The following is an 11,479-nucleotide window of genomic DNA, read 5'->3' as shown; positions in this document are numbered from 1 at the left end:
TGTAGGCGCCTATTTATTTCTGCGACACTGAGTAAAACGGGGTTGGTAGAATTCGGGACCTTGATCAAACCTTTGAACGATCCGCCCTTTGCCTTTCCGAATATCTCGGCCCATCTTCTTTTTGTCTTTTTCTTCTTTTATTCTGAGTTGAGACTCATCTTGTGGGTCGTCTCCATCCATGTGTCTCGAGGTCAGACCTGGGGGGAAAAACAACAAACGAAATTTTCTGCCCCAGTTCTACTAGGAAAATTTCGTGAGTTAGTTGCCGGGAAGTTTACAGAGTTGATGAAGGGATTGGACCACAAAATGCAACTTCGGGATTGGATCCCTAATATTGCCATAAGGTAAAAATGCTCAGTTCAGGGTTGGAGCCTAATACTGACTAGCTGGGGAGAAGTTCAGTTTAGAGTTGAAACCCTAGTACTGACTAACTGGGGAAAAGTTCAGTTTAGAGTCGGGGCCCTAATACTGACTGAATGGAAAAGTTCAGTTTAGGGTTTAAAACCCTAATACTGACTAACTAGAAAAGTTCAATTCAGGGTTTAAAACCCGCATGTTGGCTAAAGGAAAAGTTCAGTTTAGGGTTTTAAAACCCTAATGCTGACTGAAGGAAAGAGTTCAGTTTAGGGTTTAAAACCCTAATGCTGACTAAAGGAAAAAGTTCAGTTTAGGGTTTAAAACCCTAATGCTGACTAAATGGAAAGAGTTCAGTTTAGGGTTTAAAACCCTAATGCTGATTAAAGGAAAAAGTTCAGTTTAGGGTTTAAAACACTAACGCTGACTAAAGGAAAAAGTTCAGTTTAGGGTTTAAAACCCCAATGCTGACTAAATGGAAAGAGTTCAGTTTAGGGTTTAAAACCCTAATGCTGACTAAATGGAAAAGAGTTCAGTTTAGGGTTTAAAACCCTAATGCTGACTGAAGGCAAAGAGTTCAGTTTAGGGTTTAAAACCCTAATGCTGACTGAAGGAAAAGAGTTCAGTTTAGAGGTTTAAAACCCTAATGCTGACTAGAGAAAAGAGTTCAGTTTAGGGTTTAAAACCCTAATGCTGACTGAATAGAAAAAGTTCAGTTTAGGGTTTAAAACCCTAATGCTGACTGAATGGAAAGAGTTCAGTTTAGGGTTTAAAACCCTAATACTGACTAAATGGAAAAAGTTCAGTTTAGGGTTTAAAACCCTAATGCTGACTGAATGGAAAGAGTTCAGTTTAGAGGTTTAAAACCCTAATGCTGACTAGAGGAAAGAGTTCAGTTTAGGGTTTAAAACCCTAATGCTGACTGAATAGAAAAAGTTCAGTTTAGGGTTTAAAACCCTAATGCTGACTGAATGGAAAGAGTTCAGTTTAGGGTTTAAACCCCTAATGCTGGCTAAAGGAAAAAGTTCAGTTTAGGGTTTAAAACCCTAATGCTGACTGAAGGAAAAGAGTTCAGTTTAGGGTTTAAAACCCTAATGCTGACTAAAGGAAAGAGTTCAGTTTAGGGTTTAAAATCCTAATGCTGACTGAATGGAAGAAGTTCAGTTTAGGGTTTAAAACCCTAATGCTGACTGAAGGAAAGAGTTCAGTTTATGGTTTTAAAACCCTAATGCTGACTGAATGGAAAAAGTTCAGTTTAGGTTTTAAAACCCTAATGCTGACTGAATGGAAAAAGCTCAGTTTAGGGTTTAAAACCCTAATGCTGACTGAATGGAAAAAGTTCAGTTTAGGGTTTAAAACCCTAATGCTGACTGAAGAAAAAGAGTTCAGTTTAGGGTTTAAAACCCTAATGCTGACTAAAGGAAAGAGTTCAGAGAAAAATTTATATTTTACAACTTCGTACTTTCGATCTCTTAAGGAAACGAGCTTAAGGGCCGATTATAACCAGAGTTTGGATGATCACCCCCACACTCGAGGACTGTAGTCTGAAAAAAAACTCAAACGAATCTAACTATTAATTATCGGGGGCACAAGACTTCTCAGAGAACTCCCAAATTTTAAAGGCCACGACTATACCCACTCGGGGACTATTATCTTAGGCAAGCCTGAATAACTCGGGAAAGAAATCTCACTGGGCTATGGCCGAATTAAAAGGCTACGACCGCATTAACACTGCTCGGAGACGTCCGAGAACCGTAACAAAAAATAGGCCTTTGAAATTTCATAATCGGTTTTAAAGTCTACCCTCTGCAAACTACGGTCTGAGTTATTTACTTTGGGAGAAGGTTCTTGGTAACCCCGAACTTGCAAGATAACTCAAAAACAAAAATAATGTAAAGGCAAAATTGTTCGAATTTACACAACCTAAGCCATTTTGTTCCAACCTTTGTGAATACAAGTAATAAAGCAAAGGAATATTCGAAAGTCAAAAAGGAAAAGAAAGCCTTTTATATATTTACACAATAGTCTTCTACAAATGCCAAAATTTCTTAAATCAAAAAAATTTACAATGGTCGAAATAGCCTAAAAAGATGCAAAAGAAAAGCAGAAAATATAAAGGCCTAAGTGGCCTGGTCTTCATCAAAGGAAACATCTCCGCCCTCGGGATCTTCCCCGCCTTCAGACTCACTTAAACTATCTGAGTCTTCCTCGGGAAAGGCCAGCTTTCGAGCCCTGTCTTCCTCTACTTTGATGTTCTCGAGTTCAGCCTGTACTCGAAGCCCTGACATGGACTCCCTCGAGGGCTTCCCTTCGAGCTTTCCACTTTGCATGATCCACCATGCTTTTGTCCTGCGCCTGGATGGCCTCGACTTCGACCTTATATTGGGTTACATTAGCATCGACTTTGGTGTTGGCCACGTCCACTTGTGGCCGCCTCGAGCTCATTGGCCAAGTTTGCTAATTGGGACTGAAGCTCCTCGATTTTCTTGACCTGCACCGAGGCCTTCTCTCTTGCACCTCGGAGCTGGATCTCGGTCGACTCCGGTTGTGATTGGGCAGCTTCTCATTTCGAGGTTAAGATGTCCATATTTTTCTTGAACTCCTCAGCCTTAGCTCGAATAATATCTACTTGTTTCTGAGATCCTCGATCTGTTCAAGCCTCTGCCGGACCTATAGAATCGGATCGTTAGTCATTATCTCTAATTCATCTTCACTATCGTGAAGCACTCGGAATACTTACTCGGCCATCTCGGCATGCTCATCCCGAGCCAATACTAGATCGGCCTGAAGCTTCTCACTAAGAAGCTTGTAGCTATCACTTTTCTCAGTGAGGTCCCTGACCTCGACCTCGTGATGAGTTAATTCCTCCCGATATCGGAGGAAATACTCGTGATGCAGAACTAAAGCCTACAAGCATAAGGGAAGATGTTATTTACAACTTTAAAAGTTAGAATATATGATAAGAAAAGACACGCAAATTTACCCGACTTAATGCTTGTGGGGCTTCATTGAATAGGCAGGAGGTTTCCACCTCATCCATCACTAGCCGATCTTCTTCGGTCACTAAACACCGAAGGTAACTGTCGATCTCCACGGGGGCAGAGAAAACCCTGGCATCCTCCGAGATAGAAAATGCTATTGACCCTCTTCGGTCAGGATTAACACTTGGGGTCGGGAATCAATCCACCAGTTTTGAGCTCGATGAAGACCCGGTAGCACCCGACGATGGCTCTTTCCTTGGCACCGGTAGGTAACCGAGCCCGATGACTTCTTCCAAAGCAGCGGATCCGACCCTATTCAAGAAGCCATGGATATCAGTCACCCTCTGAGGACTCAACATACTGGCCTCATAAAGCATGGTGACTGAAATCTTAGGAGACCCGCTGATGTCGATCGCCCCAAGTTCATCTATCGGGGAATTTTTCGTAGCTCGAGAATCATTGCCCCCGGTCTCTCTCTCGACCCCCCTAACTTGGGGCAGAATGGGCTCGACCCTTTCTTGCTCGGAAGCTTCAGCGGGAGCTCTCTCATCTACCTCCTCATGTCGGGATGTTTTAGCTTCAGTGCTCGCCAGTTCAAGAACTTTTTGTACGATGACACCAGCCCCCACGCGGGCCACCAGTTTGGATTTATCTTTTTGTTCTTCTTCTTCTTATTCTTTGGACTCATCCCTTAATCGGTGGATTGATTCCGAGGACACAACATCGGTGTCTCCCCTAGTTTTGCGCGACCTCTTTGTCGGTTTCTTCTTTTCTGAGCCCGTGGAACTCGGAGCCTCTTTCATTTTCTTATCTTTGGCCTACTTTGGAGCTGGTGGTCGGGGAATGACTTTTTCACCACCAGATGGGGGCCTCATTACAACATCCTTCCCGAGGCCTACAAAGGAAAAAATAGGAGTAAGCTCGAGAAGAAGCCCGAACGATAATTGTTCTAAGAAAGAAAATTACCATGATAGCGGGCCTCCCATCGACCCTTCGATAACTCCATCCAAGCACGCTCGAAGTATGGTCCTGCAAAACCAGGCCCTCGACCCATTGCTTGAGTTTAGGGACTACTTACGACACTTGGGCTACAGCTGCAACACCAAAAACAGAGATGAGGAAAGAAGATAAGAAGTAAAATGGCAAAATTGAACATTCAAGTCTTCAGCAGGGATCAAGTCCGAAGTCCTTATTCGGACAAATCAGCCCATTTAACCTTGGTCACGAGCCTCGTCTATGCTTGAGAACAGGGCCTTGCTGGCCCAGTAAGCAAGCTTAACTAGCCCTCCTCGATAGAGTTGATGACTGTAAAGGCACATAAGGTGATCGAGGGTGAAAGGACATCCCTCGATTTTGCTCACGAAGAATCGAAGGAGAATCAATATTCTCTAGAAGGAAGGATGAATTTGGCCAAGGGTCACATTGTACCTCTTGCAGAAGGCGACAATGACAGGGTTTAAGGGACCCAACGTGAAAGGGTAAGTGTAAACACTTAGGAAACCCTCCACGTGGGTAGTGATCGACTCCTCGAACGAAGGTACCACAATATGTTTATCGACCCAGTGGCAATCCTCTTTAACTTTGGGAAGGAGATCATCGGTTATCATGCATATGTACCTCGAGACCGGTTCACATCGACCTGGTACTAAGGAGGTCTCTTCAATCTTAAAATTGGTGACAGTAGGGCACCCTCCCGAACCAAAATCTTCAAGGGGATATTCTGTCGTAGCTCCATCGCCGGCGGGCCGTGAAGAAGAGGCAGCCTCTTTTTGTGGTAAAGTTTTAGAAGTCTTTGCCATTATAGAGCAGAAGAAAAGAGAATTAGGATGATATGCGGTTTGCTAAAAGTTCAAGAAATTTGGGTACAAGAAGTGTAAAGAAAAGAGATTTTTGAAGAGAAGCAAGAATAGGAGAAGCTTTGAACGTAAAGTCTGAATAGAGGAAGGTTACAGTACTTATAGCTTGCTAGCGACGGTTCATAACTCATGGTGGATGACAAACAACTGACATGCATTTAATACCTTGGTAACTAGACCGACATGACTTTTTGAGTTGTTGCTTACATCATAATCGGGTGTATCACTGACGTTCGCCGATTACGTCATGGCCTATCGAGGCGGAGCTCAAAAATTCATGTCGTTTCTCGTCATCTTCTCTTCGAGAAACGACGAGACTATCTGTATATGGTCAAAACCGGGCTTGCCCTTTTGTATGACTAATCGAGACCGGAACATGACATGCCAAGTTTCAACCTCGTGTTATATCGAACCATGATGCAAAGGTAGATTGTTGAGTTCGTGACCCAGCGACCGATCAAGATTGAGATCAATCAAGATTGAGACCGAGCAAGATAGAGATCTAGGAAAGCTTATTGAGACAAATAACAAAAATCTGAAATATCCGCAATCGGGCGAGGATCGCGGCGGAAATTCCGGCACATATCAAGAAGAGACCAATTAATTAGCTAATCATGAGATTTCTTACCTCATATAAAAATGTAACAAGAGTATGAATCCCCTACTATATAAAAGGGGTCTGATAATTTGTAAAACACGATCATATTCATGCAATACAAAGCAACATACGATCATTTTCTAGCTTTCATTATCTTGTTATTCTGTTCATAAGCCAAGTGAAACATCTTTGTTCAAGAGTGACTGAACTCGAGGGCCAAGGCTATTCAATTTGTATGGTTTGCATTTATTCTTTTATCGTCAATTTCGATACGTTAATTTGTACCAAGTTATATCATGTGTCCTTAAAACCGCGTATAAATTCAATTGTTATCCGATTTTAAGGTAAACAGTGTCATTATTCATTCTTTGGTGGATGAGTGAAAAAAAGTGATATTGTTGGTGGGCGAGTAAAAGCCAACCTTATATTATGTTGCTGAGCATGCTAAAACCAACCCTTATATGCGGGTAATTATTTTTGTGTCCCGAAGAACTTTTCAAGAAACCGATCAATTTTAGTCGATTTTTCATTTAAAATAGATTGCAATTAATATTCGAAAAATCGACTGAAATCGTTCAGTTATTTCGCGCGGTCATCTTAAAAGTCGACCTATATCGGTCGTAATTTTATTTTTTTAACAAAACCGACTGAAATCGGTCGGTAATATTATTTTTTTAACGAAATCGACCGAAATCGAACAGTTATTTTTGCGTAAAAATGCGATTAAAGAGTATAAATAAAATAAAAGAAAGTATTAAATCAAAGAGCACCAATGGTCTAGTGGTAGAATAGTATCCTACCACATTACAAACTTTAGTTCGATTCCTAGATGGTATGTTTTTAGTTACATTTTTTTTTAAAAAAACGGACCAAAATCGATTGGTTTTAACCGACTTCACCGATCGAAGTTGGTCGGTTTTTTCAGTCGTCCTTTTTCTTTTGGGTAGAGTATGGAACTTAATTGACCGACCAAAATTGGTCGATTAGCTCTACCAACCTAACGATTTCCGGCCGCTACAAATTAATCGCTTTTCAACCGATTTTGTTGTTCAATTTTGACCGAATTTCTCGTAGTATCTATTTCGTTATCTCCCTATGGATCATATGTTTGTAACAATAAGGGCAGAATTTTTCAGTTCTAGCCGATCGAGAGCTAGTTATCGTAGCAATTAATAATGCAAACACTCTATACTATCATCGACTAGTACTTCTGATTACTTCTAATTCAATGAGATAGTTACGACCTAAATGAAGTGTTCTACACTTGAATGTCCTTTAAGAAATGTGAGTAGGGATAGCAATGGGACGGTACGGAGCAGGAGGGGATTAATCCATAACCTTGGGTACTAGGAGGGGATTAAATTTCTTAAGGAAACACTGTGAATTCAGTGGGCTCGAATTAATTACTGTCGCATTTAAATTTACGTTTATAAGCTAACGTTTTATTTTTTCCAAAATTATTATTTACAAATACAAGATAATAACCAAGGATCCAACAATTCATCCCTCCGAGCCAATGGGTAGCCTTCTTAATTAATTGTGAAACCCTCCTTTTAACTTTGTATTTTTTTTATTATAAATTTTTCTCTGAAGATCTCGATAAAAGAAACCCTAATCCTAAACAGATGTGCAACTTATAATTCAATAGGACCGATTAAATTTGTCCTTTAGTATTGAATAGTAAGAAGAAGAAGTGAAGGAATTTGCTTCCAGGTCCAAAGGCATTATCTTCTCTTCACATAATTTTGGAAATTGTACTCCTGTTTTTAGAGAAGAATTATTTCGTGGCCAGCCTCATTCATTAAAAGTCAATGAAATACCAGCTAAAACTTAGAAGAAATCCACCTTTATTTGTAATTAAAACCGGTCATTTAGGGTCAGTAGGATAATTAATTGTAAAATGATGAACTGTTTCTATTCTATAAAAAATAAATACAACTTGCTAGATTCACCGAGTAAGAAATTGCAATATGGGGGAGAACGAAGTATTTGTTTGGAGCATTCAAATTAATTTCCTCCTATATTTTTTTCCACGTTATTTCTCCTATAAATAAATAAATAATTTTAGCTCAATCCACCCAAAAGAATTAAGGATGACGTGTTGGCAAGTATATCCAAATTTTCATTTCTCACGGTTTTATGCGTGCTTCAAGTCAACTTCTTTTCCTTTTCCACGTTAATTCCTAATTGAATAATAGAAAGAATCGCATTTATTGATTCAACGTATAGAGAAAATGACACAAAAAAAGAAAAAGTTCCAAATGCATTCACTAGGAAATTTCCATTTCAATATAATTGTGAACATATTTACTTTGAAATCTTCCTGAATATGGAAAGTCAATTGTTAAGTAGTTACATATCAAAATACAATCTCTTTTTTTCTTTTGATTTTCTCTTCGATATATCCGTTTTGGTGCCCGATATGCCGAAAAGTCTTGCTTTTACGGTAAAATACTCCTCGCTAAAAGCTACTCGATTCCCAATAAATATTGTCAATAAATGAACAAAAGATTAATTTGGTTTTTGTTTATCTTAATTTATTTAGTTCTAATGACAAATCAATTAGTGCATGTTTTGGGAAACTAATAAAATTTATTCACAAACAAGTTGCTTAAATGCAAGTCTAACTCTTACTGCCTCACCCCCCACCCCCACCCCCACCAAACACACACATCATCCCTCTCTGCTTTTGTGTTTCTTTCTTTCTCTTTTTTGCAAGTCCAGTTGTGAACATAGACTTAATTTATTTTCTTTATTTTACGCGTCATTTAGAGTAAATTTAAAGCAATCAAATGGAATGTATTGACCACCCCCCCCTCCCCCCAATATCAAAGTAAACTCTCTACATGTGGAAGCCGAATTATATCAATTATCAAATACACAATGGACTTGAGTTGTGCATTGACTTGCTAAATTAAGACAAAGTCAACATTTCCACAACCCATGCATTATAATCTTTTTCTATATAACATGAATATACAAACGCATCTCAAGTATATTACTACACGAAAACCTTTGTGCAAATAACCAAGGTATCATAAATTGTAAAATTATTTATTTGGAGAATTAGAAGATTATAATTCTTCATCGGAAAAGAAATGGCACCACCACCAACCACCACTATTCCGCCATTCGTCGGCCTCATCGTTAGGGTTCTTACGTTCATTTGCCTGTTGATTTCACTCATCTTGATTGCCACCAACACTAAAACTATCCCTACCAATATTGGTGATGTCAAAATCAAGTTTAGTGACTTTTATGCTTACAGGTAAAACTCTCACTTTACTCTAATATAGGTGTATATAATTTTAAGCAATATATAGTAGCAGCACCACCGAGGGTCTATTGGAAACAGTATATTTATCTTCACAAGGTAGATGTAAGATAAGCGTACACATTATCTTCCCCAGACCCCACTTGTAAAAAATATAATTGGATATGTTGTCTGTTGTTGTATATATAGTATTAGTACAATTAGTTTTCTTATTTTGACATTGATGACTAACTTTTATGAGAATATGCAGATACCTGATTGCTACTGTGGTAATTGGAATGGCATATACTCTTCTCCAAACTGCTTTCTCAATTTTCCTTGTGACCACTGGAAATCGCCTTGGTGGTGAAGGTTTCTGTCTATTTGACTTCTATGGTGACAAGGTAATTTTATAAGTTTAGCCACTCCAAAAATAATAGCAGACAAATGTATATTTTTTGTAAATATGTGTATTATAAACATTTAATAAATACATTTTATATACTTTTTGGCTAGCGAATTCAGTCGTTTGTCTAAATTTGTATTTTGCCCATTTTTTTCTTATTCCACTTTTCTGTGTAAAAGAGAAAATTTAGAGGTTAACTTATATATAACAATAATTTAAAATACTATCTGGTCACCCAAAATATATTTACATGTTATCCTTCATAAAAAATGCAATGGAATTTGTAATCTTGAATATAAACCAAGTTACCTACAATACATAAATATAACTTGACAGTATAAAAATTCTTTATATAATACCGATATATACAAGTTAAACTAGAAAGAAAGAAAAGAGAACAAATACAATATACAAGTAAAGAAAATCATTCACTACTCAAAAACAGTAATAATTTTTTTTGTAAACAAAAAACCTAAGAGAACTGCCATATAATTTTGCTAGAATTTAAAGTCAATGAGTTCAGAATAAGAACTGCCATATGGTTTTGCTAGAATTTAAAGTCAATGAGTTCAGAATAAATGTAATTTAAAGTCAAATAGTTCAGAATTACATATATATATATATATATATATATATATAATTCGAGCCAAAAGCTAACAGATTCTGATTTTTCGTTTGCAGTTTATCTCCTACTTCCTAGCAACGGGTGCAGCAGCAAGTTTTGGGATGACACAAGATTTGAAGCAACTCCAAAACGGTGACGACACACTGAATAAATTTCTGGGCATTGCAGATGCTGCGGCCAGCCTTTGTCTTTTGGGATTCATTTTCGCTGCTGTTTCCTCAGTTTTCTCATCTTATGCTCTTCCCAAAAGAGCTTGATATTAAAAAAAAAAAATAATCTCTTAGTTTAAATCCAATACTTTGAGAGATTATTATTTCAAGATTTTGAAGTTTGCCTTGTATTGAGTTTCAATTTGTATTTAAAATGTATCTAATTGTTTTAAGTACGTTGGTGAAGTTATGTAAGTCTTAGGGTGGTTTTGTATTTATTTTGTAATTTTTAATTTTGAGAATTGTATTCAATTTGGGTATTTATAATTTTCCTGTGTACCCTTTAGAAATTGTTTTTTTTCCAAAGTTAATAAGAACATATTGCTCTTTGGTTAGAGACCATTTGTTGATACACAAAATTCAGATGAAGTCCATGATGCCACATCAACTAATGAGTTGACTAATTTGAAAGTTGGTTATATTAGTTTGTTAGTTAAAATTTGAATGTTAGCTTTTGGCGGGAAATACGGTTAGCATGTTTTAGCTCATTTCCATTGCTTTGTTTTTGTATTTTCAGTAGACTATTGAGAAGTATAAAAAGTAAGTTGTAATCTCTCATTAGGTACTTTTTGAATGTCAATGAAAATTCGTAATTCCCTCTCACAACTCTAGCTTCTCCTGTATTCTTCTTTCTCTCTTCTGCTTCTTCCTTTCATTTCCTGTTTTCCCCTCTTAAATCTCTCTTAGGTCTGGCTATCATCAAATAAGGATGCTACCTGAGGATGTTCCCAAAACTGCTTGCAAAACACAATCTGGGTACTATGCGTATTTAGTAATGCCTTTTGGCTTAACTAATGCTCCCTCTACATTTCAATGTCTCATGAATCACTTGTTTTAGAAGTTTCTAAGGAAATTTGTATTAGTGTTCTTTGATGACATTTTGATCTATAGGGTTAACTTGCAAGATCATGTGGGACATTTGCAGCAGGTATTTGATACTATGGTCACTCACAGCCTATTGGCCAAACAGTCTAAGTGTGCCTTTGGAGTTTCAAGGGTGGAATACTTAAGACATTTCATTACTGCTGAGGGAGTATCTACTGATCCTAGAAAAATTGAAGAAGTTCAGTAATGGCCAACTCCCACTACTCTTAAGCAACTGAGAGTATTCTTGGGCCTAGCAGGGTATTACAGGAAGTTTATTAGAGGATGTGGCCTTATCAATAGGCCACTCCCTGACTTACTCAAGAAGGATGG

At 37.9% G+C, this 11,479-nt stretch overlaps 1 protein-coding gene across 1 annotated transcript; it reads left to right on the top strand.

Annotated features, from left to right (window-relative positions):
- The first annotated feature begins 8,791 nt into the window (after nucleotides 1–8,791).
- Nucleotides 8,792–10,619, top strand: LOC104213722 (CASP-like protein PIMP1). Its single transcript, XM_009763259.2, has 3 exons — nucleotides 8,792–9,057; nucleotides 9,314–9,446; nucleotides 10,130–10,619. Exons 1-3 carry the CDS (start codon nucleotides 8,888–8,890, stop codon nucleotides 10,328–10,330), a joined length of 504 nt encoding a protein of 167 aa, XP_009761561.1. The 5' UTR covers nucleotides 8,792–8,887; the 3' UTR covers nucleotides 10,331–10,619.
- Nucleotides 10,620–11,479: the final 860 nt, after the last annotated feature.

This window comes from Nicotiana sylvestris, chromosome 4 (assembly GCF_000393655.2).
Source record: "Nicotiana sylvestris chromosome 4, ASM39365v2, whole genome shotgun sequence".
Lineage (NCBI taxonomy): Eukaryota > Viridiplantae > Streptophyta > Magnoliopsida > Solanales > Solanaceae > Nicotiana > Nicotiana sylvestris.
The sequence above is the reverse complement of the archived record's forward strand: the minus strand, read 5'-3'. Positions and strand labels throughout refer to the sequence as shown.

Excerpts from the sequence above, each read along its gene's own strand:
- LOC104213722 (XM_009763259.2), top strand. The coding sequence starts at position 8,888 with ATGGCACCACCACCAACCACCACTATTCCGCCATTCGTCGGCCTCATC. Across the intron at positions 9,058-9,313 it reads AGTGACTTTTATGCTTACAG|ATACCTGATTGCTACTGTGG; the intron begins GTAAAACTCTCA and ends GAGAATATGCAG. Across the intron at positions 9,447-10,129 it reads TTGACTTCTATGGTGACAAG|TTTATCTCCTACTTCCTAGC; the intron begins GTAATTTTATAA and ends TTTCGTTTGCAG.